General features: G+C 31.5%; 1 protein-coding gene across 46 annotated transcripts in view; it reads right to left on the bottom strand.

Annotated features, from left to right (window-relative positions):
• The window catches only part of RIMS2 (regulating synaptic membrane exocytosis 2), a 526,738-nt gene that overhangs the window by 373,813 nt on the left and 128,618 nt on the right, over nt 1–24,307 (bottom strand). For 38 of the 46 annotated variants that reach the window (XM_016147467.2, XM_036232962.1, XM_036232966.1 and 35 more), the window contains one exon: nt 23,835–23,846. The exons of the other annotated variants lie outside the window; for them this stretch is intronic. In XM_016147467.2, coding sequence (XP_016002953.2) covers nt 23,835–23,846 — 12 coding nt within the window. The remainder of the gene's footprint in view (nt 1–23,834; nt 23,847–24,307) is intronic. 46 annotated transcript variants of the gene reach the window in all.

Genomic DNA, 24,307 nt, shown 5'->3' with positions numbered 1-24,307 from the left:
AAAAAAATATAATCACATATTCATGAAATAAAGAATGAGTTCATACTTCAAGTGAGTGTTTCTGATGTTTTATTTATGTCAAATACTGAATCTTACATAGCTCTCCATATTGCTGAACATTTCCTTATAGTTTTAAGTAAATTATAAAAATATAATCAGTAAAAGAAAAATGCAACATGTTTTTAACTAATCCAAGGATATTTCATAAAATACCATTTAATTTTTTGCTTAATTGCCCATTCTTCCAGTCCATACTGTTTACATAGTCCATATCACACAACATCGTATTTGATCATTTTTTATTATTTTGTTCTCTCTTTGAATTTTATATACATTTCTTTTACCCTCTACTAAATTTAAAGCTCATTGAGAGCAAGTTCTGTATCTTCTTATGCCTAAATAAGACCTTATAAATCATAGCACAGTAAGACCTTTTAAATGCTTGCTATCTTGAATTTATCCGAAGTCCTTCTGGGGGACACGTGATAATAAGATATTCAGTATTATTACATTAAGATTTATGTTCTATAGATTTCCAAAAGAATTAGTCATCAATAATGTCAATATAAACAACTTTTATTTTTATAACTAAATAAGAAACTATTTTTGATATGAAAATACAAAAATCTCATTCAAATTTTTTTAAAAACCTCAGTTCAAAAAAATCTCATCCAAATTTTTTTTAAAAACATGTGAAATATAAATATATCCATCCCATCGGTAGTTTCAAAACTCAAATTTCAATCAAAATCTTCAGTCTTTCATTGCCATCTTGTGACAAATGTAGGTACTGCAGCTCTCTTTTAAAAGTGGAAGGCACACTAACTATAGAACCATAAAATAATGTTAAAATAAATTAAGTTTGAATTTCAACTTTTCTGTTTGTTTTAAACAAATTACTATTCATGATACGTTGGTAATATATGCTATATTATTCTGTGATATGAATATATCTAGAGTAAGTCACATTCACAATATTCGAGACTAACATCCTTTCCTTCCTGGTAACTGACAATGAAACAGAATGAAAGTTTGCAAGACAGACAATTATCCAATCATGACCATCTGCAGAAACAACCTGTTGCTGCTTCATTATTTATCACAAGATAAGAAGGTTACTTAACTCTTCTAGAGCAGAGATTCTCAAAGAATATCCCTGAAACAGCAGCATTGGTATCATCTGGGAACTCATTACACACGCAAATTCTTATGCCCCTCTCCAGACCTACCAGATCAGAAATTTGGGGATGAGACCCAGATGTTTGTTTTGGGAGATTTTTCGTTTTGTTTTTTTGTTTGTTTGTTTTTTGTTTTTTTGCAAAATCCTACAGGTGATTCTGATGCTTAATAAAGTTAGAGAACCACTGGTTAGGGCAGAGATTGCCAATTCAATATGTGGAATGAGTTACAAGTGTGTTCCTCAGAGTGGCTAGATAAGGCCAATGGAGGTCATGATCAGCTTTGCCAATTTACCTCAGTTGTGAACCACGTAAATCTACGGTACTATTTGTGCAAATTTATTGATTTAAATTTATTCATTGTACAAATAGTATGATTTCTGTGTAGTCCAAAATGAGAAAAAGACTTGAAAATGTCATGGGCTTCATTTTCCTCATCTATTAATACCCAGTGAATAGTAATATAAGATAGATGAGTATAATCCATGGAGGATGATGTTTGACACCTATTAAATAATCTCTATGTATTAATACTCTTTCCACACTCTGGGCTATGCACATTGGTTGCTCTTTTTCTGACTAGATCTTGTGTTCCCTCCTAAACTGCTAGCTTCTAATATCCTCACATCTTAACACCTAGTTACCTTTCTTCTTTTTCTATCTCCTCCCACTTTTGGATTAATAAATTATTAATCTTTACAGCTCAGGAAGCCTAAATCAACTCACTTCAAGTAGTTCAAGAGACTGAGACTTTTGCTTGAAGCCCTGACACACATAGCGACTTAATTTATAAATTGATAATACTGTCTCACAAATACATATACATACACATGCTGTGAAATAACTTCTCACTAATTGGCTATGGAACGATTAATGTCTATCAGAGGTCAATTCTGTTAATGGAACAAAATTTAACTAATTTGGGAATAAAAAAGCAAGACTTTTGTTAATAGAACACTTGAACCAATTAAGTTAACCAGCTTTTGATGAATGTTGTAAAAATACCTTAGAAATATATATGCCTATATATTACTGTGGTTAGGGCCTATTAGTTTTTTCCAGTTCTCACAAATATCAAAAATACCTAAGCCCTGAGATTACAAAGACACATAGGATTCAAAATGATAAGATATTAATTACATTCGTTTCTAAATAGGACATATTTCAAAATAATATAGCAATATAAGAGATGGAGTACTAGTAACTCAAATTTGTCACTTAATACCATATGTATCATTCCACAGTCATCCTTGGTGGAGTTGAAAGGGAGCAAAAAAATAAGGAAAATAAAAATATCTCTTTAAAACAATAAAAATGGTAAATGTAATAATTAAACTAAATAGTCAAAGAAAGCAAAACAAAAATTATGTTAAGCATATACAATAATTTAAAGGGATATAAAGCTCTGAAAACTATGATTTTCATCTAAAGAAAAATAGTAAATAATAGAGTAATTCAGAGAAGGATAGAATTATTGGTTAATTATTGGTATTAATGAGACCATAGGCTAAGCTCATAAGATATAGCTAACTCAGCACGGAGAAAAGACTTTACTAGACTCTACCTCTAATCATTGCTAGCCTGATTATTTGACAGAAAAAAGAGTGTAAATTGGTCAATCTAACTAGAAAACTATGGAAGATCCTGTCTAGTTATTATCCCATTTCCCCTTTGCGCAGAGAATACTGCAGCATTTACCCCAAGATAACTTGTGGATCACAGTCCTCACCTTATCCCCAAAGTTTGCCACGAAATATCTCACTTTTATTACTATTTTCCCATCGCTCTAGTATACTGATAGTCTTTGGAAACAAATGACATCATTCTATTTACAGCATTCTATTTTAGTAGTGGTATCTCCATTTACAAAATATAGTAATTCTCAGTCACCGAAAATGTCAAATCCTAAAAAATGTAGCATTCCTACACTTGCTGTTAACATCGTTCTCAAACAGTTGTTAGCTGAAGATTCATTTGATGAATGCGATTTATGTATACATTTCTGTTACATTAGGATTAGAGACAAGTTCTGTTTAAAATAACTCCAAGAACAGTTTTTACATTTTATTTTCACATTGAAAACCAGTCAGATTTGCTTCAGCCTCGAAGAGCATGTTTATGTAGAATTAAATTAACACTGGCAGTGAGCTGCACTTTTTTTCTAAATGGAAAATGAGTTAAATTTATTTCGTTTTCTATTAGAAAATACTTCCCAATTTCCCTTGTCACTAATGATGGCCATGGCCACATGACTATGTTCTGGCCAACGGATTATAAATGAAATAATGTGGGCCATTTTCATGACCATTGGAAAAATCTCATATGCTACCATCAAGCTCTTCGTTCAAAACTATAGGGAATAAGGGAGCCTCACCAAAAAAAGGAACCTGGAAATCCGAATAAGCACTTGAAAGAGAGCGCTGATAAGCCATACCAGTGTGGATTTAACATAGGTGAGAAATAAACTTCTATTATGTTGAGCTGCAGAGACTTTTGAGTGTATCTTTGACAACTGATAGCATTTCTTTAATTCAAAATCTTTTTAAAGTACTTGGTCTATTAAAGGTGTACCATCAGCACAATCTTTGCATGTGAAGAACAATGCATTACTAAAACTGACATGTAAATATGTTTCACTGTTAATCCAGAGCCAGCTTTCATTAAGTCATTAAGAACAAGTTGTGCACACTTCTTCCCAATTCCTCATTCAGTGAAGTAATGTGAGTTGCTTGAAAACAGCCATGGTGGATGTATTTAAATTACAGAAATTGGAAAATGCCACAAAGCAGGGCTTTTTCTTATAGAGAGCCAATTGTTAACATTCATCAGCTAATGTTACTTAAAGAAATAATTTTTAAAGTGCCAAGTTTTAAATATAGCAAAATTGACTGAAGTCAGTAACCTAAAGAAGTAGCACAAATCATCAATAGTAGGGAGGGCCTGAGGTAAATATCGGAAACTAGTGAACAAAGCCAGTTTGGAGACTCAAAGGAACAATTAAGTTAACCAGCAAATGTACCTTATGATGAATAAAAAATAATCTTAGAAATATATATGCCTATAAATCACCATGGTTGTACTTCAACACTCTATTCATAGCATGTTAGTAATAAGCTAGTTCCTTTGAAAAGAAACAGACAGCAGCATCCTAAGTACTGAAGGATTCATTTACTCTGAGAGTATGCTCCAAAAAGAGTAGCTTACTAGTTTCAACCAACTGAGGTAGAGAACTGAGATGCTTAGATCATTCAGTATGAATTTTTTTTCTCTTATAATAAATAACCAATTAAATTAGAAAACTGAGACAAACAGAAAACTGAGTAGCAATTTCGACAGCTTCATAACAATCATAACATGATGGGTTCATCTCCCACATTCTGGCAATTTTAGATGCCAAACATTAATTAAAAGACAGGGACTGATAATGAAAATGAAAGACAATTAAGTTGAAAATACTATCATTTATCATAGCATCATGCAGTCAATATCACCAAAAATTTTAGATACTTGCACTACCATTTATCAAAACAAAACACAAAATTACAAACAAAAATGCAATTTAACTTACACTTAAAACCTCAAAGAAATTATAGAGAATTAAAAATTATAGTGAGCTCCACCACTCTGCCTAAATTTAAATCTTTACCCTTCTTTCTCCTTCCTTAAACTCTATTTTTATCTCTCTATATTAGTTTGTTTCCTGCTTTGATATAAATAAACCTTAACTTTTAACATTTTTCTGCTGAAATAGACCTTGCTTGTATGGAAAGATCTGCTTCTGCACCCAGAATTTTAGCTTATAAATATAGAAATAAATACATTAAATTAAAACAGAAACAAAATGAAAGGAGATGAGCAGAGCTGAAGCCTCAGGCCCACTGTGCCCACAGCCAAAAAGCAGGGCCCCCTGGCTGAGAGCACAGCTCTTTTGGGATAAATGAACTAAAAGTACTCAACTTAAAGTGAGAATCTGGATTCAGGTTCACTTCTTGATGCCCAGGGCTTTCTTCACTAACAAAAGGAGTTCAAAATGTGTAGTAAAGCTGTCTCAAAGTACAGATTCTATGTAACTGTGGGCTTAGGCAAGAGGGACATAGTCTTTTAACAAAACACTGAACAAAGTCAACCATGTCTTGGTGTATCTACATGAATTTGTAAGATCATTAATTTAAAATATCACTAATATACAAATTTGCAATATCACTAAATATCAAGATGGAGGCAAGATCTCAGCTCACTACTGAAGACCTGGTCCTGGATTCCAGAGCTCAGACACTGCACAAGGCAATCGTAAAACTGCCTTCATGCGGTGACAGATACGCTCAGGGGAAAGGAGGAAGGGAGAGAGAAAGGAGGGAAAAACTACAGTGAAAACTTTTTTTGAATCCTCTCACAAAAAAACAAACAAACAAACAAAAACATTTTACATTTCACTCCTACCAAAGACTGAAGAAACAGATAATCTCAAACTTATTCAAACTATTATAGAGAGAGAAAAAAAGGAAAGTTCCCCAACTCAATTTATGAGACTAGAAAGATTTTAATGGCAAAATCAGAATAGAACAGTGAATTCATTTCCTACAGTTGCTATAACAAATTATCACAAACTGGTGATTTAAAACAACAGTAAATTATTTTCTCACAGTTTTGGAGACCGGAAGTCCCAATTTGAACTCAATGTCACAGTGTGGAAATTAAAATGTTAACAGGGCAAAACTCCTTCAGGAGGCCCTAGGGAACATCAGTTCCTTGCCTCTTCTGGCAATTAGCTTCCAACAGCCACCAATATACCTTGAGTTGTAACAGCAGCAACCCAGTCTTCAAGAATAGCATCTTCAGATCTCTCCCTGCTACATCTTACGTCGCCTTCTCCTCTGTGTGTAAAATCTCCCTCTGTCTTCCTCTTACAAGCACACAAATGATTACCTTTAGGGCCTACCCACATAATCTCCGCATCTCAGGATCCTTATTAAATCATAATTGCAAAGATGCTTTACTTTTCTGCCATATAAGATTATTTACAGGTTCAGGGATTAGAATGTGGATATTTTTTGAGGGGCCATTTTCAGCCTACCAAAGGCAATATAAAAGTAGAATTATAGACCGCTAACACAAATGGAAATAGATGCATAGATTTTAAAATCTTAACAAATCAAATCCTAAATTTCATATAGCAAATATATGTGAGAAAGAAATGAACAAAAAATAGCCTATCATGACACAGGGAGAATCACAACATAAATGCAAAAATCGTTTAATATTAAAAAGTATATTAATATAATTCACATTAATAGACTAAAATAGAAAATAATTTGATAACAGTAGATACAAAAAAACATTCCAAATACAACCCAGCAAACAAGAAATAGAAAAGTAATGCTTAAGCATGACAAAGGGTATTTACAAAAATTCTATATCCTATTTTATACTTAAGGATGAAAGGGAAGAACATTTCATTTAAAGTCAAGAGTTAGCTAAGGATACCTAGTATCGCCACTCCTATTTAATCTTGTCCTGGAGACAATAGCTTAGTAAATCTCACACATACATGAGACAAGAAAAAGGAAACAAAACTGTCCTTATCTGAACACTATTTGATTTTGAATACCATTCAATTATAACAGAAAATCCAAGAAAACCTACAAATATTAAAAATAATGAGCTCTATAAATTTCCTAGATGAAGATGAACAAACCAAAATAAATGGCATTTTTCTACACCACTAATAACCAAAGAACAAATATTAATTTAAAAATTTTAATACCTGTTACAAAGAAAAATAATACATAAGAGTCTAAAGGAAGACTTACATAAGCGGGTAGATCTATGCGGTGGAATGAGAAGACAAAATGCCACATGATGTCAATCTGTCCAAATTAAATCTATAAATTTCAGTGCAATTTTAATCAAAATTTCTACCATGTTTTACATGAAGTTCATCAAGTTAATTTTAAAATGAATATGGAAGAGCCAGAGATAAGAAAAATTTAGATAATTCTGATGAGAAATAACAATATGAGGTGGATTTGGTCTACTTTCTAAAAAGTGACCAAAATTAAGATAGTGTGGTATTAGTAGAGAGACAGAACAAGGAGCATCATGGATGCTCTAGAAACAGACAATCACGTGTGTCAATGCTGACAAATCCGTGGAGAAAGAATGCACTATTGAAACAATATAGCTGGGACAAATGATTGTCCAAACTGGGAGAAAAAATAGATTCGTGCCTCATACCACATATAAAAATCCATTCCAAATGAATTAAACACTAAAATATGAAAGCCAAAACTTCAAAACCTTTAGAACAAATATAAAGAAAATTTTTATGAAGTCTGGAAAACAAAATATTTCTTAACTCAAATACGAAAAGCACAGACTATTTTTAAAAATATAAATTCTGTATAAGAATGTTTAATCATTTTGCATAGTAAAATAATAAGGTAAAATAAAGTAAAAAGAAAAACTACAATCTGGGAGAGTTTTTATTGGAATGTATAGAGTTAACAAAGGATATGCATTCAGTATATATGAAGAACTTCCATAGTTCAATAAGAAAAAGATAAAACAGTAGAATAAAAGGTCAAAGACTGAATAGACAATTCCACAGGGAAACCCAATTGGAAAATAAATTAAAAGGTGCTTAATATCATCAGTTCAGCAACATTTAAAAGTCTGACAATATCAAACATTAGACGGGAAACAGAGGAAACAACACAAATATTCCTCTCAAGATTGTAAATTATTTTCAACCTGTTTCCAGTGAAACTAGAAATGGCTATCTATACACTATGACCCCAAAAACTTACTTCTACCCTAGAGAAATTCTCAAGCAGGCACAAGAAGGTATGAACAGATATATTTATTGAGTATTATTCCTCTTAGAAAAGGATTTAGATAACCAAAATCAAAATCAAAATGAATAAACTATAGTATATTCATGCAGAAGAATTATACTCAGCAGTGAAAATGAATGAATTAGAGTTAGATTAATCTAAATTTTGAGATAACTCAAAATATAGTTAAAAAAACGAGTTTCAGAAAAACATATGCAGTATGATCCATAATATAAACGTAAAACCTTGAAATATAATATTATATATGGTTTAGCAGTATATATGTATAAAGTTAAAATGTACAAATAAAATATGTGTGGAATGATATTCAAATAATTGCTATAGCTCTAAAAAAAGTAATATGGAAACAGTTTAAGATTTGTATAATTTGTTGCTATTATCCTCTAAACATCTAGACATGTTTGAAATATTTCAAAGTAAAAAGGAAAAGAAAAAAAATGGAAGGAGATAAGAATTATAAGAATGTCAGACTAGTAACCAATTAAAGTTAATTGGACTAGTGAAACTATTTACTGATACTCATAATTACACTGAAAGTAAATGTGTATTTAGCATAAATATATTAGTTAATTGAGAACTAATAACTGAATTTTGATAAAGTATAGATTTTAAAATACCATATAGCTTACTTTCAGAGTTTTTTTGGTTTTGTTTTTGTTTTTTAATGAAGGAGTAAGTATAAAAGAGTCAGGGAACCAATTCACTCTACATATTGCATTATATTGTTTTTATTTTCTTTTTCATAAAAGCATGTGGTATTTCATAAACTCACTTTCTAAATTAAATTTTATCAAAAAATTATGGAAGTGGTTGCCAAAGTAAATCCATCATTGAGAAGAATTTAATTGTACATTCTTATCAGAATAGGTCATTGTTGCCTTCATAAAAATATCTATTAAATCTTATTTTAATTCAGAATTGCAATTTAAGCTCAAATTTCTCTATATAATTTTAAAAGAAACGCAAGTCGAAACAGTAGGTCTATCTATTGAGCAAGATTAAGGAACGTGAACATTTCTGCAGTTATTATGTTTTCCCACTAGTCTGCGCTACCGCACTTTGTTAGATCTGCACTTACTGGCTTCTTTGCATTTAGTACTACAGTGTTAACCTACTTTTTCCCTGAAGATAAATTAAATTTCAGTTAAAAATACAGCAATTTTAATGAAATTAAAAAGTGAGTTGAAAGAGTACTATTATTCTACATTATAAAATGTGATATTATTTAGAATAATTATTCCTCATTGTATATTGGCTAAATATTCAAGAGCAAATATAAACATACTGTCAATTGACAATCTTCTTTTCATCATTTAAAAGAACTTAAAGGTTATGATATAAAACTTATAAAAATACCAAATCATTTCAATAAATATAGGGCAAAATTATGCTTTAAAAATGAGAGAAAAGCAAGGTTAATTTTTCTAAAAATAGAAAGCATATTCACCTGGAAGGTTTCACTTAAAATGGAGAGCAGGAAATGACAATTTCTGAAGACATCATCTTACAAAAGAAGGGGGCCAGAAAATAAATATATGAAAGTTAACAGATGGTAAAGAAAATGATGCTTTATTCAAATTGAAGAGAATTAGAATGTAAAACTCTCTAGAACACTCTTGGGGAAGTGAAAGCTTCATTTACCTGTTTCTCCGATTCTCGCAAGTAATTCTTTAAAACTTTAAGGTTAAGGGACAAAACTATTTGGATCCTCTATGATTTCTTGCCAGTAAATATCCAGAAGCCATGAACTACGATACGGACCTCCTTTTGCAAACTGTGCTTCTTGCTCTTCTAACTGCAAAAAGGCAGTAACATCACCAACCATATGCACTAATCTGACCTACTTTAAAGCAAGTCCAACTCAGCCCACTCAGGGGAGATTTACCATTCAATAAATAAACAAACAATCACAACACTGTCATGGCACAAAATTAAAATGGCAGTCTTATATCTAAGCTTCATTAAATTTGTATTTTGATTCCGCTCAAACTTAACATGACCAAAACTGATTTCTAGACCTTCGCTCAAAATTGCTCCATCCACAGTCTTACTCATAGCAGTTAATGGAAACTCGCCATCTTCCCAGTTTGCCTTGCGCCAATCATCGAATAATCATTTTCTCCCACATTCCACATACATTCCTCCAGAAAATCTTTTTGGTTCCACTTTTAAAAATATACCTACAGAGATGACATCACCTCTGCCACAACCACCCTAGTCTAAGTCACCATTATCAACTACCTAAAATATTGCAATTCCTCCTAACTGGTCTCCCAGGTTCCATCTTTTTCTCATTCTCTTCATTAATAATCACAACGACACAATCAAAATAAACTTTTAAAGATGTCTTAAAATTTTAAGTCACATCATTTCACTCTTTTGGTCAGAACCTTTTAATACTCCCCATTTTGCTCAGAATAAATGTCGAAGTCATTACAACGGTCTGAAAGTTACACTTCAATCTCTAACTCTCTCTCACTATTCTCACGCGCTTTCTCTGTTCCCGCCACGCTGCTTCCATGCTGTTCTTCCACCATGTCCAGCATGCTCCTAACACAGGATCTTTGCATCTGCTCTTACCTCAATCTGGACTGCTTTTACCCAAAATATCTGCAGTGCTAATGCTCTCATCTCCCTCAGGTTGTTGCTCAAATGTCACTTCTCAAGGCCACTCAAACTAAAATAGCAACAACATCCAAAATTAAGTATCTCGATTTTCATTTTCTCCAGGACATTTACACCTTCTGATATTTATTTATGTCACTTGTTGTCTGCATCTCCTAATTAGAATATATTCTCCAGGAAGGCAAGAGATGTTTGTCTATTTTACTTCACTGCTATATTCTAAGTGCCCAGAAAACACTGAGATGTGTCCAAGGAATGAGTGAATTAATATATTAACAACTAACAATAAGTATATTATAATGTATAATTCATTTATAAATCTGTTTGTTTAGAAAATTTCTATAATCCAAATACCATAAGCTTTCATGTAATTGTCTTTAAGTAAACAATAACCTTTAAGAACTTTCCAAATTAAATTACTATTATAAAATACATTTTTCTGGTAAAAATATTTGTTTAACAAAATTCAAAATACAGAAATAAAGTATTTTAAGATTATTTTCATATGCACTAAAATTGCTTAAATATCTAATTGAAAGCAAAATATGCATAGTTTATCTCAGGTTTCCAAACCTACTCAATAAAGGTCCTACTTTTGCTGTAACTTAATTGATTTTAGTGATATTCTAAAATCAATTAAGTTACAGCAAAAGTAGGACATTTTATGTAGGACAGGAGAAACCACATTAATTTATTTGTTTGTCTGTTTTGGAAGTGATGGATATGTTTGTCACCTTGATTGTGGTGATGTTGTTTTCACAGGTATTTGCATATGTTCAAACCCAACACATTGTATACATTAAATGTGCAGTTTTTTGTATAACAATTACTCCTCAATAAAACCGTTTTTAAAAGTTAAAAACAAAATTGTGGAAACTGCCCACTATGATGAGCTGAATAAATTGAGAACAGCAAAATGATGTCCTATACCACTACTTGCTACTCAACTTGTAGTGTGCGTCGAGTCATCAGAATATCTTGTTAAAATGCAGATTCCAATTCCTAGTTCTGGGGGAAGAGAAGTGAGGAATCTAAATGTTTAGCAACCTCTCATGTGATGCTGTTCCTGCTCGTCTGCAGACCACACTTTGCACAGCAAAGCGCTAGAGTAGACTGGATTATAAGTAAGACTCTGGACTTTAGCCCAAACCCTATTTCTACTAATAATGCCACCACCACTACCACTATTACTAACATTGCTGCTGATACTGCTTCTAACAACAGATAGCATTTTTTGAGTTCTCCGTATGTTACAGGCACTCTTCTAATTCTCGTAGCATTTACTACCTCATTTAATCCACACTAATCCCTCTCGGTTTATAAAGGAAGAAATTGATTATAGAGAGATTAAGTCACATAGACAAGGTCTTCAGCTGAGAAGTAATGCAGCCGAAATTCAAACCCCAGTCTTTTATGACCAAGGGACATAAAATTTTTCACATGAAGTTTATCTTAACTCTCATGTAATACGTGATTTTGGTACTCAGTGTCAAAACTCTTTGGCTCACATCTGATCTCAGCCATAGCTGTGGTGGACAGTGGTGGCAGGAAGAGAATCCACATGAACTTCACACTCAGGAGGATGGATATGATTTTTTAATGGAAAATAACAACTGTTAGTAAGGATGTGGGATATTGTAACACTTCCGTATGGATGACAGGAATATAAAGGGGTGCAGTCACTGTGAGAAACAGTTTGGCAGTTCTTCGAAAACTTAAACATAGAATTACTGTATGACCCAGCAATTCTATTACTAGGTAATACCCAAGATAACTGAAAACATATGTTCAAAGAACAACTGGTACCTAATATTATTAAGATGTCAAACTTTTCCCATAAATTGAAGAGGAAAAAACACTTCCAAATTTATTTTTCAAGGCTACCATTACCTTGACATCAAAGCCGGACAAAGACACTACAAGAGAAGAAAACAATAGAAATATCCCAATACTACCCAAAGAGAGCTACAGATTAAATGCAATCCCTAACAAAAATCCTAATAACATTTTTCGCAGAATTACAAAAGCCCATCCTAAAATTCATGTGGTATCCTCAAGGGACTCCGAACAGCCAAGACAACCTTGAGGAAAATAAACCTGGAGGACTAACATTTCCTGATTTCGAAACATACTGAAAAGCTACAGTCGTCAAATAAGGTAGTACTGGCAAAAAGATAGTGTTATTCACAATAGCTACAACATGGACACAGCCCAAATGTCTATCAATGGATGAATGGATAAGCAAAATGAGGTGTATTCAAACAAAGGAATATTATGCAAACTTGAAAAGGATCGAAATTCTGATAGATGCTACAACATAGATAAATCTTGACAACATTATGCTAAGTGAAAAAAGCCAGTCACCAAAAGATAAATACTATATGATTCTACTTATATGAAGTATTAGAATAGTTAAATCACAGAGAAAGAAAATAGAATTGTGGTTGCCAGGGGCTAGAACAGGGAATTACTATTTAATAGATACAGAGTTTCAGTTTTACAAGACAAAAATGTTATGGAGATGGATGATGATGAAGGCTGCACAATATTATTAATATAGTAAATACAACTGAACTATATATTTAAAAATGGTTAAGAGTATAAATTTTATGCTTGTGTACTTTACCACAATAAAAAATATATATATATTAAAAGGAACAGAACAAAAAAAAAGACCCCTATGATAAATTTTCTTATGGTAACCAAATCCCAGTAGCAATTATTAGCTTTCTCTTTACTCTGTCTTCTCCTCAAACAAATATATTTAATCATGTCAGTGGTTCTTGGATTTTCATGGACTCCATCTGGATCTTGTACGAGCTACTTTCAGTGCATTCTAGGTGAGTGAACATTATCTAACTTTTAATTGGCCATTTCCCTGTCTTTTTGGCATCACAACAAATTTTAATACTATACTATAAGGTTGAAACCAGCCTCAGTTGGTCTGTCTTCAAATAAATAATCACACCCTCAATCCCAAGCAGCACAGTGTGCTGGCATTTTTTAAAAGCATACAAACACCTCAGTAAATTCTTTTATGCTAACTGCCTAAAAATAAGTTCCAAACAAAAGTTAAACTAGCTACCAATACACATTCCACATACCAGACATAAGTCCCTGAAGAATCACTACCTATTAGCTGAAAGCCCAAGTCAGTTACTCTATCGATGGCTAGAGCCAATGCAGAGCTGTTCTCAGAGATCCAATTTGGTCAGCTACCAGGTTGATTACACTCTGGTGGGCCTTCAGATGGTTTAGATACAGAGAGTCTGTTCCAATGAAACTCTGGAGGGCTCCATAGAGTACACCTTTCTCATCTATGGCCGTTTTAATCTACTTCTGCCATCCAATATAATAAGAACACCTCTCAAAAGTGTTTAGGGAACAAACCCTAAGATATATGATCATGGCACCTAAAGACCTAGTCTGTGATATAAAAAAAAAAAAAAAAAAAAAAAGACTCTAAACCAGTAAGCACTCTGTTAGACTTAAACAAAATGCTATATTTTCTACCTGGAGACAATTAGTCCCTGAAACACAAAGAAATCTCTTGGAATGTACACTGAGAAGTGAGGAATACATAACAAAGACATGATTGTCACAATATCTAACTAAGCTGTTCACTTTTAATTTCTAATTTCTCATAATACTAAATGGACCAAAATTTGGAAAACTGATGTTAATAGAGGAAGATTCACCTGGACTAATGCAGTTTTACCTAAGCTCATTTAATATGTAAGACAATGCTTTAAATTTTAAATAATATTGAAGCTTAAATCAAAATGACTGAAATTTAAAATCTTTCCACTTCCAAACCACCAACCCAGTATTACAAGAAATGTTTAAGGGATTTACTTAAGAAGAAAAATAAAAAATTAAAAATATGAATAATAAATGGCAATAACTACACATCAATCGACAATTACTTTACATATAAATGGACTAAATGCTCCAATCAAAAGATAGGGTGGCTGAATGGATAAGAAAATAAGACCCTTACATACACTTACATACAGAACAGGGAGGACAAATAGAAATGAATATCAAAGATGGTAGTAGACTTCAACACGTCAATAATTACATTAAATGTTAACATACTAATTAAAACCAGAGATTGCCAGAAGTATATAAAAAGCAAAACCCAACTTGAAGTTATTTATTAAAAATTCGTTACTAACATAAGACCTATGGGGTACTTGTTACTTGTTTTATCAATTACTGAAGTAGGGGTGTTAAAATCTCCTAATATTCATTGTCGGTTTGTCTACTTCCCTCCTTAAAAATTTCAATAAAGACAAAACAAGTTGAAAGAAAAAGGATGGCAAAAGATTTACCATGAAAACATTAAACATCAGAAAGCTGTTGTGGCTATAGTAATCTCAGACAAAGCAGATATCAAATTTAAGAATGTTATTAAATATAAAGAAAAGCTTTTTGTAATAATAAAAAAGTCGAATCGTCAAGAAAACAGCAATGTTGAATGTGAGTGATAATAAAGCTCTCAAACAGATGAAGCCAAACTGAAATTATTACAGTAAATTATTGCAGTAAGTAAATCCACAGAGTTAGGAGATTTGAACACCTCTCTCAATAACTTATAAAACAACAAGGTGACAGAAAAATTAGTAAAGATTTAGAAGCTTGAACCACGCCATTAAACAACTTTATCTAATTGATATGTATGAAACAATACATTTGACAACATTAGAAATCATTTCTCTCCATTGCACATGGAATATTCACCAAGAAAGACCACATTTTGTCTCAAAAAATTTCAAAGGATCAGTCTCACACAGTATGTTCTCTGACTGCAATGACATTAAATTAGGCATCAATAGAATAACTAAAACAATGCCCAAATATTTGAAATTAAAGTAACACATTTTAAAATAACCTATAGATCAAATTTAAAAATCAACAAGGGAAACTTTCAAAACAGTTAAAGCTTATGATAAAATGTAAGCACACATATCAAAATTTATGTGCTAAAGCAGTTCTTAGTGGGAAATTTATAGTTTCAAATGCCTGTGTTAGAACAGTATAAAATCAATACAGTATGCTTCCAATTTAAGATGCCAGAAAAGGAAACCCAAAGTAAGTAGGAAGAAAATAATGAAGAATAGAAAACAACTATATAAAGAGTAAAGCAAATTTTAAAAAATAATTAAACCAAAATTGATTCACCCCTACAAAGACTGATTTGTGGAGACAGGAAGAAACACAGAGAGACAAAACACAAATTATTTCCACATTAATGATTAATAAGTGAGTATGATAAACAGCTTAAGGGAAATAAATTCAACAACTTAGATAAAATGTACAAATTCAAAAACAAAACTTACAAAAACACACAAGTAATAATTTGAATGGTTTTATATATCTTTTTGAAAAAATGAATACAAAATTTTAGAGCTTCCCACTGAGAACTCTAGACTTAGTTGATTTCATTGGTGAAGTCTATCACATATGTAAGGGAAAATAATACAAATTCTTTCAGAAATATAAAGAAAGAATAAAACCATTCATTTTATGAGGTCAGCATAACCTTAAAACCAAATCAGAAAAGAATACAGAAGGACAGAAAATAATAGACCAATATCCTTCATGAACGTAGATGGAAAAATTATTAAAGTACTAGCAAATCAAGTTTAGAAATATATACATGTATTTTTAGAGTATTATATCATAACCAAGTGTGTTTTATCCTGAGGATGCAAAGCTGCTTAGGAAAATCAAAGATTTTGATTTACTACACAATAAATTAAAAGAGAAAAATCATATGACAATATCAATAGATGACAAAAAAAAAATAAAAGCAACAGCAATAAGAAAAATATTTTGTGATTTCTTTTTGTTGTCCTTCTTGATCTGTTATGAATTTTACATCAAGTTAAAAAAATCACCTGCCTTTTTATCTCCCTATCCAATCCCTATTTTAACCACTTCCTCCATTAAGTGGCCAAATTACTGTAACTAACATGTCTCAGTGACTATCCTTAGAATTAGAGCTGACCAAAAAGCAGCAAAGGACAAGAAAGAGTCAGATGATTTATAACTCTTAAAGATCATGAAGTAGAAAATTAGTATATCAAGAAACCTCTAAACAAAATTGGGATAAATTTGCAACACAGAGGGAAAACATGTTTACATGGGGGCAGTGGGAAAAACTTGAAAGCAATTACACAACTGTAAAGTCTTTTAAAATACAACAAAAAGACGAGTTAATAGATTATTTTATTTATGTAAGTGAATATATTTTTTTTCAGATTATTCTGAAGGTTGTCACTAACACAACTAAACAAGAGAAATAAATAAGAAAGGAGGAAGTAAATTATTGTGTTTCATACTGCTAAAACACAAAAGAAACAACTGAAAAACTCTGATAAACAATGTAATTTATAAAAGTGGCTGTGTACAATATTCATGTACAAAAATTAATATATTCCAATATAAAAGTTAGTTGAAAAGTAATAGAATATTTCATTTATAATTTTAAAATAAATGGTTGGGAAATACGCAAAATTAATATAAATAATGCTACTGGGAAATATAAAGGAAGATGAATTAATCAAAAAACATATTCTAATTTTGAATATGAAAACATAATATAAAAATAAAAATGACAATTCTTCCTAAATTTACCCATAATTAAATGTGATTCTAGTAAAAAAAAATGCCTATATGACTTATTTGGGAATAAACAAATTGATTCTAACATGTAGATGGAAAATAAACAAGGAAATATTGCAAACAGATTGTCTTTGCAACTTTGAGTAGGCAAAGTTACCTCAGGCTGCAAAAAGCATTAACTATAAAAGTTAACAAATCAGACTTCATCAAAAGTAAAATCCTCTGTTGTCCAAATACACCATTAAGAAATGAAAAGGCAAGCAATAGGCTAAGAGAAAATATTTTTAATACATATACCTGATACTTTTAATCAGAATATGTATAAGGAGAACTGCAAATCAATAATAAAAACAAAAATGAAATTATAAAATCGGCAAACATTTAAGTAGACATTTTGCAAGAGAAGTAATACTAATGGGCAAGAAACGATAATAATGCCCAGCATCACTAGGGAAATGAAAATAACCAAACCACTTCACACTCTCCAGAATAAGTTACCCGAACAGACTAAGAACACAAAATGCTAGTGAGGCTGTGGAACAACCAGAACTTTCATATGTCACTGATGGAAATGTAAATTGCACATGAACTTTAGAAAATGTTTTGTAATAAAAGTTAAACATATACCTAACTTATTATCTCAGTAATTCTACTCCTATGTATTTAAGAGAAATAAAAATATATACCTACAAAAAGACCTGTAACTCAAATGTTTACAGCAGTTTTATTTATTATAGCCAACTTATTTCATATTGTTACTCATTTATCATAATGCTATTTATTGAGTGAGTGACCTATTTTTTATCCACTAATGTGCACAGCTATTTTTCTTCACATATGGAATTCTCATAAGCATTATGGTCCATTTCTGGTCTCTTTAATCTGTGTGCTGATTTTTCTATTTTTGAGCCAGTAGCAAGTACTACATAGCTTAATGGCTATACCTTTTTATGTTACTAGTGCCTTGTAGCACTGGTCAGTGGCATATCAGGGAGTGGTGGTAAGAGGGGGCTACCCTGCCTACAGGGAATATGGCAGGTTATATTGTCTGTAAAGAACACTAAAAAAAAAACCCAAAAAACAAAAACAAAAAATCACACACCTAAAAGTTGGCTTGCTTGTTATTATCTCCATATGTGAGCAATTCTAAACTATTTGGTGATAAAGTTCTCCTCCCCATGGGATGGATTACATCAAATCCCTCCCCCTTCCTCCATTGTTATACCACTAGAGCTAGCTTCTTTACATTGCTCTTCTTTTCTTTCCAAATATTTCTTAGCTATTCTTTATTTCCTTTTAAAAAAAATTTGAAGTGTAACATATAATAAAGTGAACAATATTTCAGTTTGATTAGTTTTGAAAAATACGTATACTTCCCCGAAACCATCACCCTCAAGTTATGTATTATTCTCATCATCCTAGAAGTTCACTCATGTTCTTTCCCTATCAATTCTTCACCCCCCTCTCTCCAGAGGCAATCAGTTTTGCCTGTTCTTGAACTTCCTATAAATAGGATAATACGGTATGTTTCATAAATTCTGAATAAGTCAAAATCATAAATATTTAAAATATTGAATATTGCCTCCACCCCACCCCACTCTGCCCTAAAAAAAGCCACAATAGAATGTCAGAGATTTTGTTTTTGGAATCTTGGAGTAAAGATTTTACTACATGTAATATGAAATCCAGATGCTATAAAGACTTGACTACAAGGCAGTTAAACATTTCTACATATTAATAAACAAAATAAAAAAATACTTGGATATTTGCAGTATGTGTCATAAAAAATTATATCCTTTAACATATTAAGGACTCATATTAAATAAAAAAAACACTAAGACAAATGAGCAAAGAATAGTATATAATGCAAAAAATTCAAGTCCTTACTATCATGATAAGGAAAAATATGAAATTAGAACTAAAGTATCCCTTTACTAAAAGAATAGGTAATAATAGTTGATTAAAGGAAATTTATGAACCAGTCACTTGTAGTGAAAACCTTATTAGTTACAAAGACCCATTATGTGAACTCAGTAGACTAAAATCAAACATATCGATTCAAATAGGATTTCTTATACTCTACTTGAAAGCATGAACAGTACAAAGAAAAAGAATCACAGATAGCTTCTAAACATAAAAAGATGTTCAACATCACTTACAGTAAAATAAATGCAAATTAAAATTATAATAAAATTGGTAAAGATTAAAATTTGGATATATTATGTTGTCAAGAATGTGAGAACAAGTCTTCTCACACATTATTGGTGAAAATATAAATTAATAAAACCTTTAGAGAGGGAAATTTGGCATACTGATCAGAATTTGCAATGTTCTGCAATTCCACTTCAAGGAATTTATCCTACAGGTACTGTCACATATGCAATGTGACATATGTACAGAAACATGTCTATAACAGTAAAAGACTAGATTTGATTTGGTTAAATAAATTGTGGCATATCCATACAAAGTAACAGGAAATTCATTAAGATAAATGTGATAATTCTATACATATCAACAGAAAATTTTCCAAGACGTACTTATAAGAGATAAATTTAAGTGCAGAACGTTTGTGCAAAAATTGGCTGACTGTGGGGAAAAGAACTGAAAGACAGGAAAACTGGAGGACTAAGGGCCAGCAAAAGAAAAGTAACTTTTGAATTTTAAACTATGTCCCTATATCACTTATGCAAATATATAATAATCTTTAAAAGAAGCATCAATGTTTTGCAGATACTGTAATGGCAATAATGAAGAATTTACATGCTAGAGAGGCATAGAAATTGGAGGATAGGATGGGATTAGAGGAAAGAGTTAAGGGAACTGAAAGTACCATTTGAGTAGAGGGGCTTGAGAGCAGACACTGCTATAAAAGAAGAAGAAAATGGAGAGAAGGATCATGAAAATGAGACATGTTTATTCAGCCAGGGATGAGGACTTATACAAAAACAAACCTAGCCCATAATGAGTTCTCTCCTGGCTGTCCTGATCAGGACAAAGCCTAGGAGAAACCAATCAATCAACAGGTGAATAATACATCCTTACACATTTACTCCAAATATGCAAATATTCAAGTGAATGGTTTTAAAATGAAAAATTTTCACTAAACTTAGAATGTACAGTATATTCAGACATTCAGCAACTTCTCTCTGTCTTTTAATTTATTCCAACTTCTTTCTGCCTTCTTGATATATATTTTTTCTATATTCTTGTTGAATGGTATGTTGTTTAAATAATATAGTCCAAAATACTTTTATGTTGCTGATGAAAAACTCTGGATGCTTGTATAGTTCTCCTACCAAACGACGTAAGAATTCTGGTATGTGTCAGGCTTACAACAAAAGAGGCAGGATGGTGGTAGTAGTATTTAAACTTGTGATTATATTATAAGAGTTGGTCCTGACACTGTTATTATATTCAGCTTCTATAACAATTTTATTAAGGTCATATACATGTTATTGTATGACTAAATAAAAATGCAAAAGCAAATAAATTAATCTACTACTGTTAAGACAGCATTTACAGGAATGCAGCCTTACATTGCTATTGCCCAGATGAAATGAGACAAAGATACTTTAACTTAAAAAATACTTTTAAATATATGCTAAATTGCAACTCCAAATGAGAATATATGCAGGGCAGATAAACACTTAGGGTACAGAAGTCTGAATAATATCCTGAAATCAGAAAAGGCATCAGATTCCAGTGAAAACAAAAAACACATTGCTCTGAAGATCACAGCTGAAGCTGTAACCCAACAGTTAATCTTTATGTTTCTGAAATGTGAAAAATACTACGAGACATTTATTATCTTTCCAAACCCCTTCATTTCAATAACATTACCATTAGTAACATTATTTTTTTATAAAGGTTAATCACCTATCAATAATGAGTGAAATTTTTATTTATTATTCTGTCAAGAGATACTTGATAAGAGAACTAATAACTATTGTAAAAAGGGAAAGAGGAATAATTTAAGATCCTCATTAGTCTTTCTATAAACAGATAATATTGTCTCTAGACAGTGAAATGAGCATCGTTTTGTTCCCCAAACCATACTTTCACTATGCTCTCACTAGACATGAGTAGGTCAGTAAGTATTAAAAGATGAACAGTTAGATATATGTTTTATCCTATGGCAAATAATTTACCACGGAAGTTTAATTTACTTATTTATTCCACACATTCTAAAAAGTTCAACAAATTTAGATTAATTTACCATTTGCTATCTAAGGTAATTTATATATAACGAGCGGATGTGTTAAGTGATCCTAATTCTTCAGACATTGATAGAGGCAAAAGTAGATAGACAAGTATGTGGGCAATGATCAAAATGCACTTCTTTACTCCACTTTTATATTTCTGAAGAACAAAAATATAGATGTTTCTAGATGTTTGTAAGGTTTTCCTAGTGCACACTACATCTCCTCTAATGTTTCCATTAGGTTTGCTTTTGGCTATACGTAATAGGGAATCTGACTACTGGCAGCAGAAACAAATTGGGGTGGATATTTTTCTCAAAGGTGTCCAATGGTGTTGGATCAGTTGCTCAACAATGCCATGACTAATGACTCAAATACTCTTGGTTTTTTCCTCATCTTTACAAATGGCCTGGAAAGCTTAGGACATCATTTTTGCATTAAAAAGTAGTTCCAGTTACATCTTTCTTTTTTACCATGACTTTGAGAAACCCTCATACATTTTCTAACATCTCATTTGCTAGAACTGTCACAAAGCCATTCCCAGTTGCAAAGAAAACTAAAACATTTTATGTTTCAAGTCCCTCTACTGGAGATTGCAGGAGAGAAGTTGAAAAATGTCTGTTAGAACAGCCCTTGAATAGGGTCTGGAACAGTCTACTCTCTCTCAACTACTCAACATTCTGTGCATGATACTGCTAGAATAAGTGCATGTACTGCCTTAGGGGTTAAATAGTCATAGATAGAATGTTTGCTATCCGAGTTTGAGGTTTCATTAGACACCACCCACAAATGGTTATTTAAATTTAAATTTAATAAAATTAAAAATTCAATTCCTTAGTCACACAAGCCACATTTCAAGTGCTCAATAGCCACATATGACTTAAGCCTACTGTATTGGATGGTAAAGATATAAAACATTTTCATTATTGCTGAAAGTACTATTGAAGAGCACTACATAAAAAGTGTCATAAAAAGACCTGTTGAATTTTATTCGCAATGGTCCAAATCCACATAAAATTAGTATACCTTTATGTGTTAGTCAATCCTTAGTTTAAAATATAGACTATTAATTACATCACAAAACTTCATCGGTACATGAAAACCATAGCTGAGTTATCGTTTACGTGTCTAATATCTGGGATAGTTGTCAGAATTCATTGTAAAAACTGCAGAGAATAATCAAACTATTATGTATCCTGCATTAACTCTGGATACATGGGTAGCTTTAGAGATTCTGAAGTCTGTGAATTGCCTGAATTGCACTACTTGAGGAGAATCAGCTAATTAATAGGCTCGCTGGCAGAACGCTAGCAGAACTCTTAAAGAATCTGCTCTGGATTGAGGATGATGCTCAGTCTGAGACATGTATACAGAAATTGAGCTGTAGATCTTCAAAACTGGCTTGAAAGTTTGGTAGAATTCCCATAGGTTAAAAAAAAATTAAAAACCCTGCCAACCCTGAAGGTAGTAGCAGAATCTTTTCTATTACTCAAAGATTTCATTCTAAAACCACATCAATATTTGCCACCACCTGCGTTATCCCAACCTAGTAAATGAAGACTGTGGAGAATAAAAAAGCTCCAAATGACAAAAAAAGGAGGCACTATTTAGATCTCAGCTAAATGATGTCCTCTTTGGGGTTTATGCCAATTGGAATTTGGAAAATCTGAAAAGGGCTCAAACTTTAGTTTGACTCATCAAAAAAAAATCAGAATAGAAAGCATTTATCAACGTTTGCAGGAAGTCACCAGTCTCCAGAGCAGATCCAAATCCAAATCAGAGCTGATATTAATGGAATATTAAAATTTAGGCTACAGTCAAATCCTTTATACCTAAGTATTTTTAAATTATATCTCATACTTAATATAAAATGAGACATGCCAATTTCTAAAATATATTAATAAAAATAGAAATATATTACATACTTATAATCAACTATAAATATATACTTCAGAAAATCCATGTTCAATGTTATTGTGACTCATTTTTACAAAGACTGAATCTTTAGACTAACTCAGAAGTTTCTTTTCAAAACTCTGATAAGTACATTGATGAGTTTAGGAAAATGTTATAAAAGAAATTCTTATCACAATTCTCCTTTAAAAAAAAAACTAAATTCTAAAGAGACAAACCTCTTCAAGAATCAAAGTAATCAATTTTTCATCTATAGTATGTTTTTCAGTAAAATCAGATAGCATGCTTAAAATATATCTTAAAGTATAGCAATTATCATGCACTACAACTGTAACAAAACACTTAGAAATATATAAATTAAATACAGCTATAAAACTAAAATTAGCAATAACAATAATAAGAAAAAAAATATTAGACAGAAAAATGACTCTAACCACTTTGTCCTCCTGGTGTGAATATCCACGAAAGCAAATTAGAAAGGACAGAAAAGACAAAAGAAAAAAAGAAATAATTAATTCCATTCTTAAAGCAAATAAAAGTTTTTAAAAGTTTGTTAGTGAAATAAAAATTCTGAAAACATCTAATTACATTTTGATTGAAATCTAACATTTTAAGAGGAAAACTTTTTCCATACATTCAGTAAGAACATGCTAGACTATATTAAGATAAGTTAATTAGAATAATTTCTATAAATGCAATTAAATATTCAAACATAAGGAAAAGGAGAATGTTCTTTCCACAAATAAAATCTTAATTTAATACTAAATTCATGTAAATCAGAGAAACTGAAAAATGTTAAGGAAAAAAGGTTTTATTTACAAAGATGGTAAAACATAGCATTGCTGTTTATCTTTAATTTCATCATATACTAGCAAAAGTAGACAAAAATGCAATTTTATAGAAATTA

Source organism: Rousettus aegyptiacus, unplaced genomic scaffold (assembly GCF_014176215.1).
Source record: "Rousettus aegyptiacus isolate mRouAeg1 unplaced genomic scaffold, mRouAeg1.p scaffold_m13_p_15, whole genome shotgun sequence".
NCBI classification, from domain to species: domain Eukaryota; kingdom Metazoa; phylum Chordata; class Mammalia; order Chiroptera; family Pteropodidae; genus Rousettus; species Rousettus aegyptiacus.
Note: the sequence above shows the minus strand (reverse complement) of the source record. Positions and strands in the feature narration are given on the sequence as shown.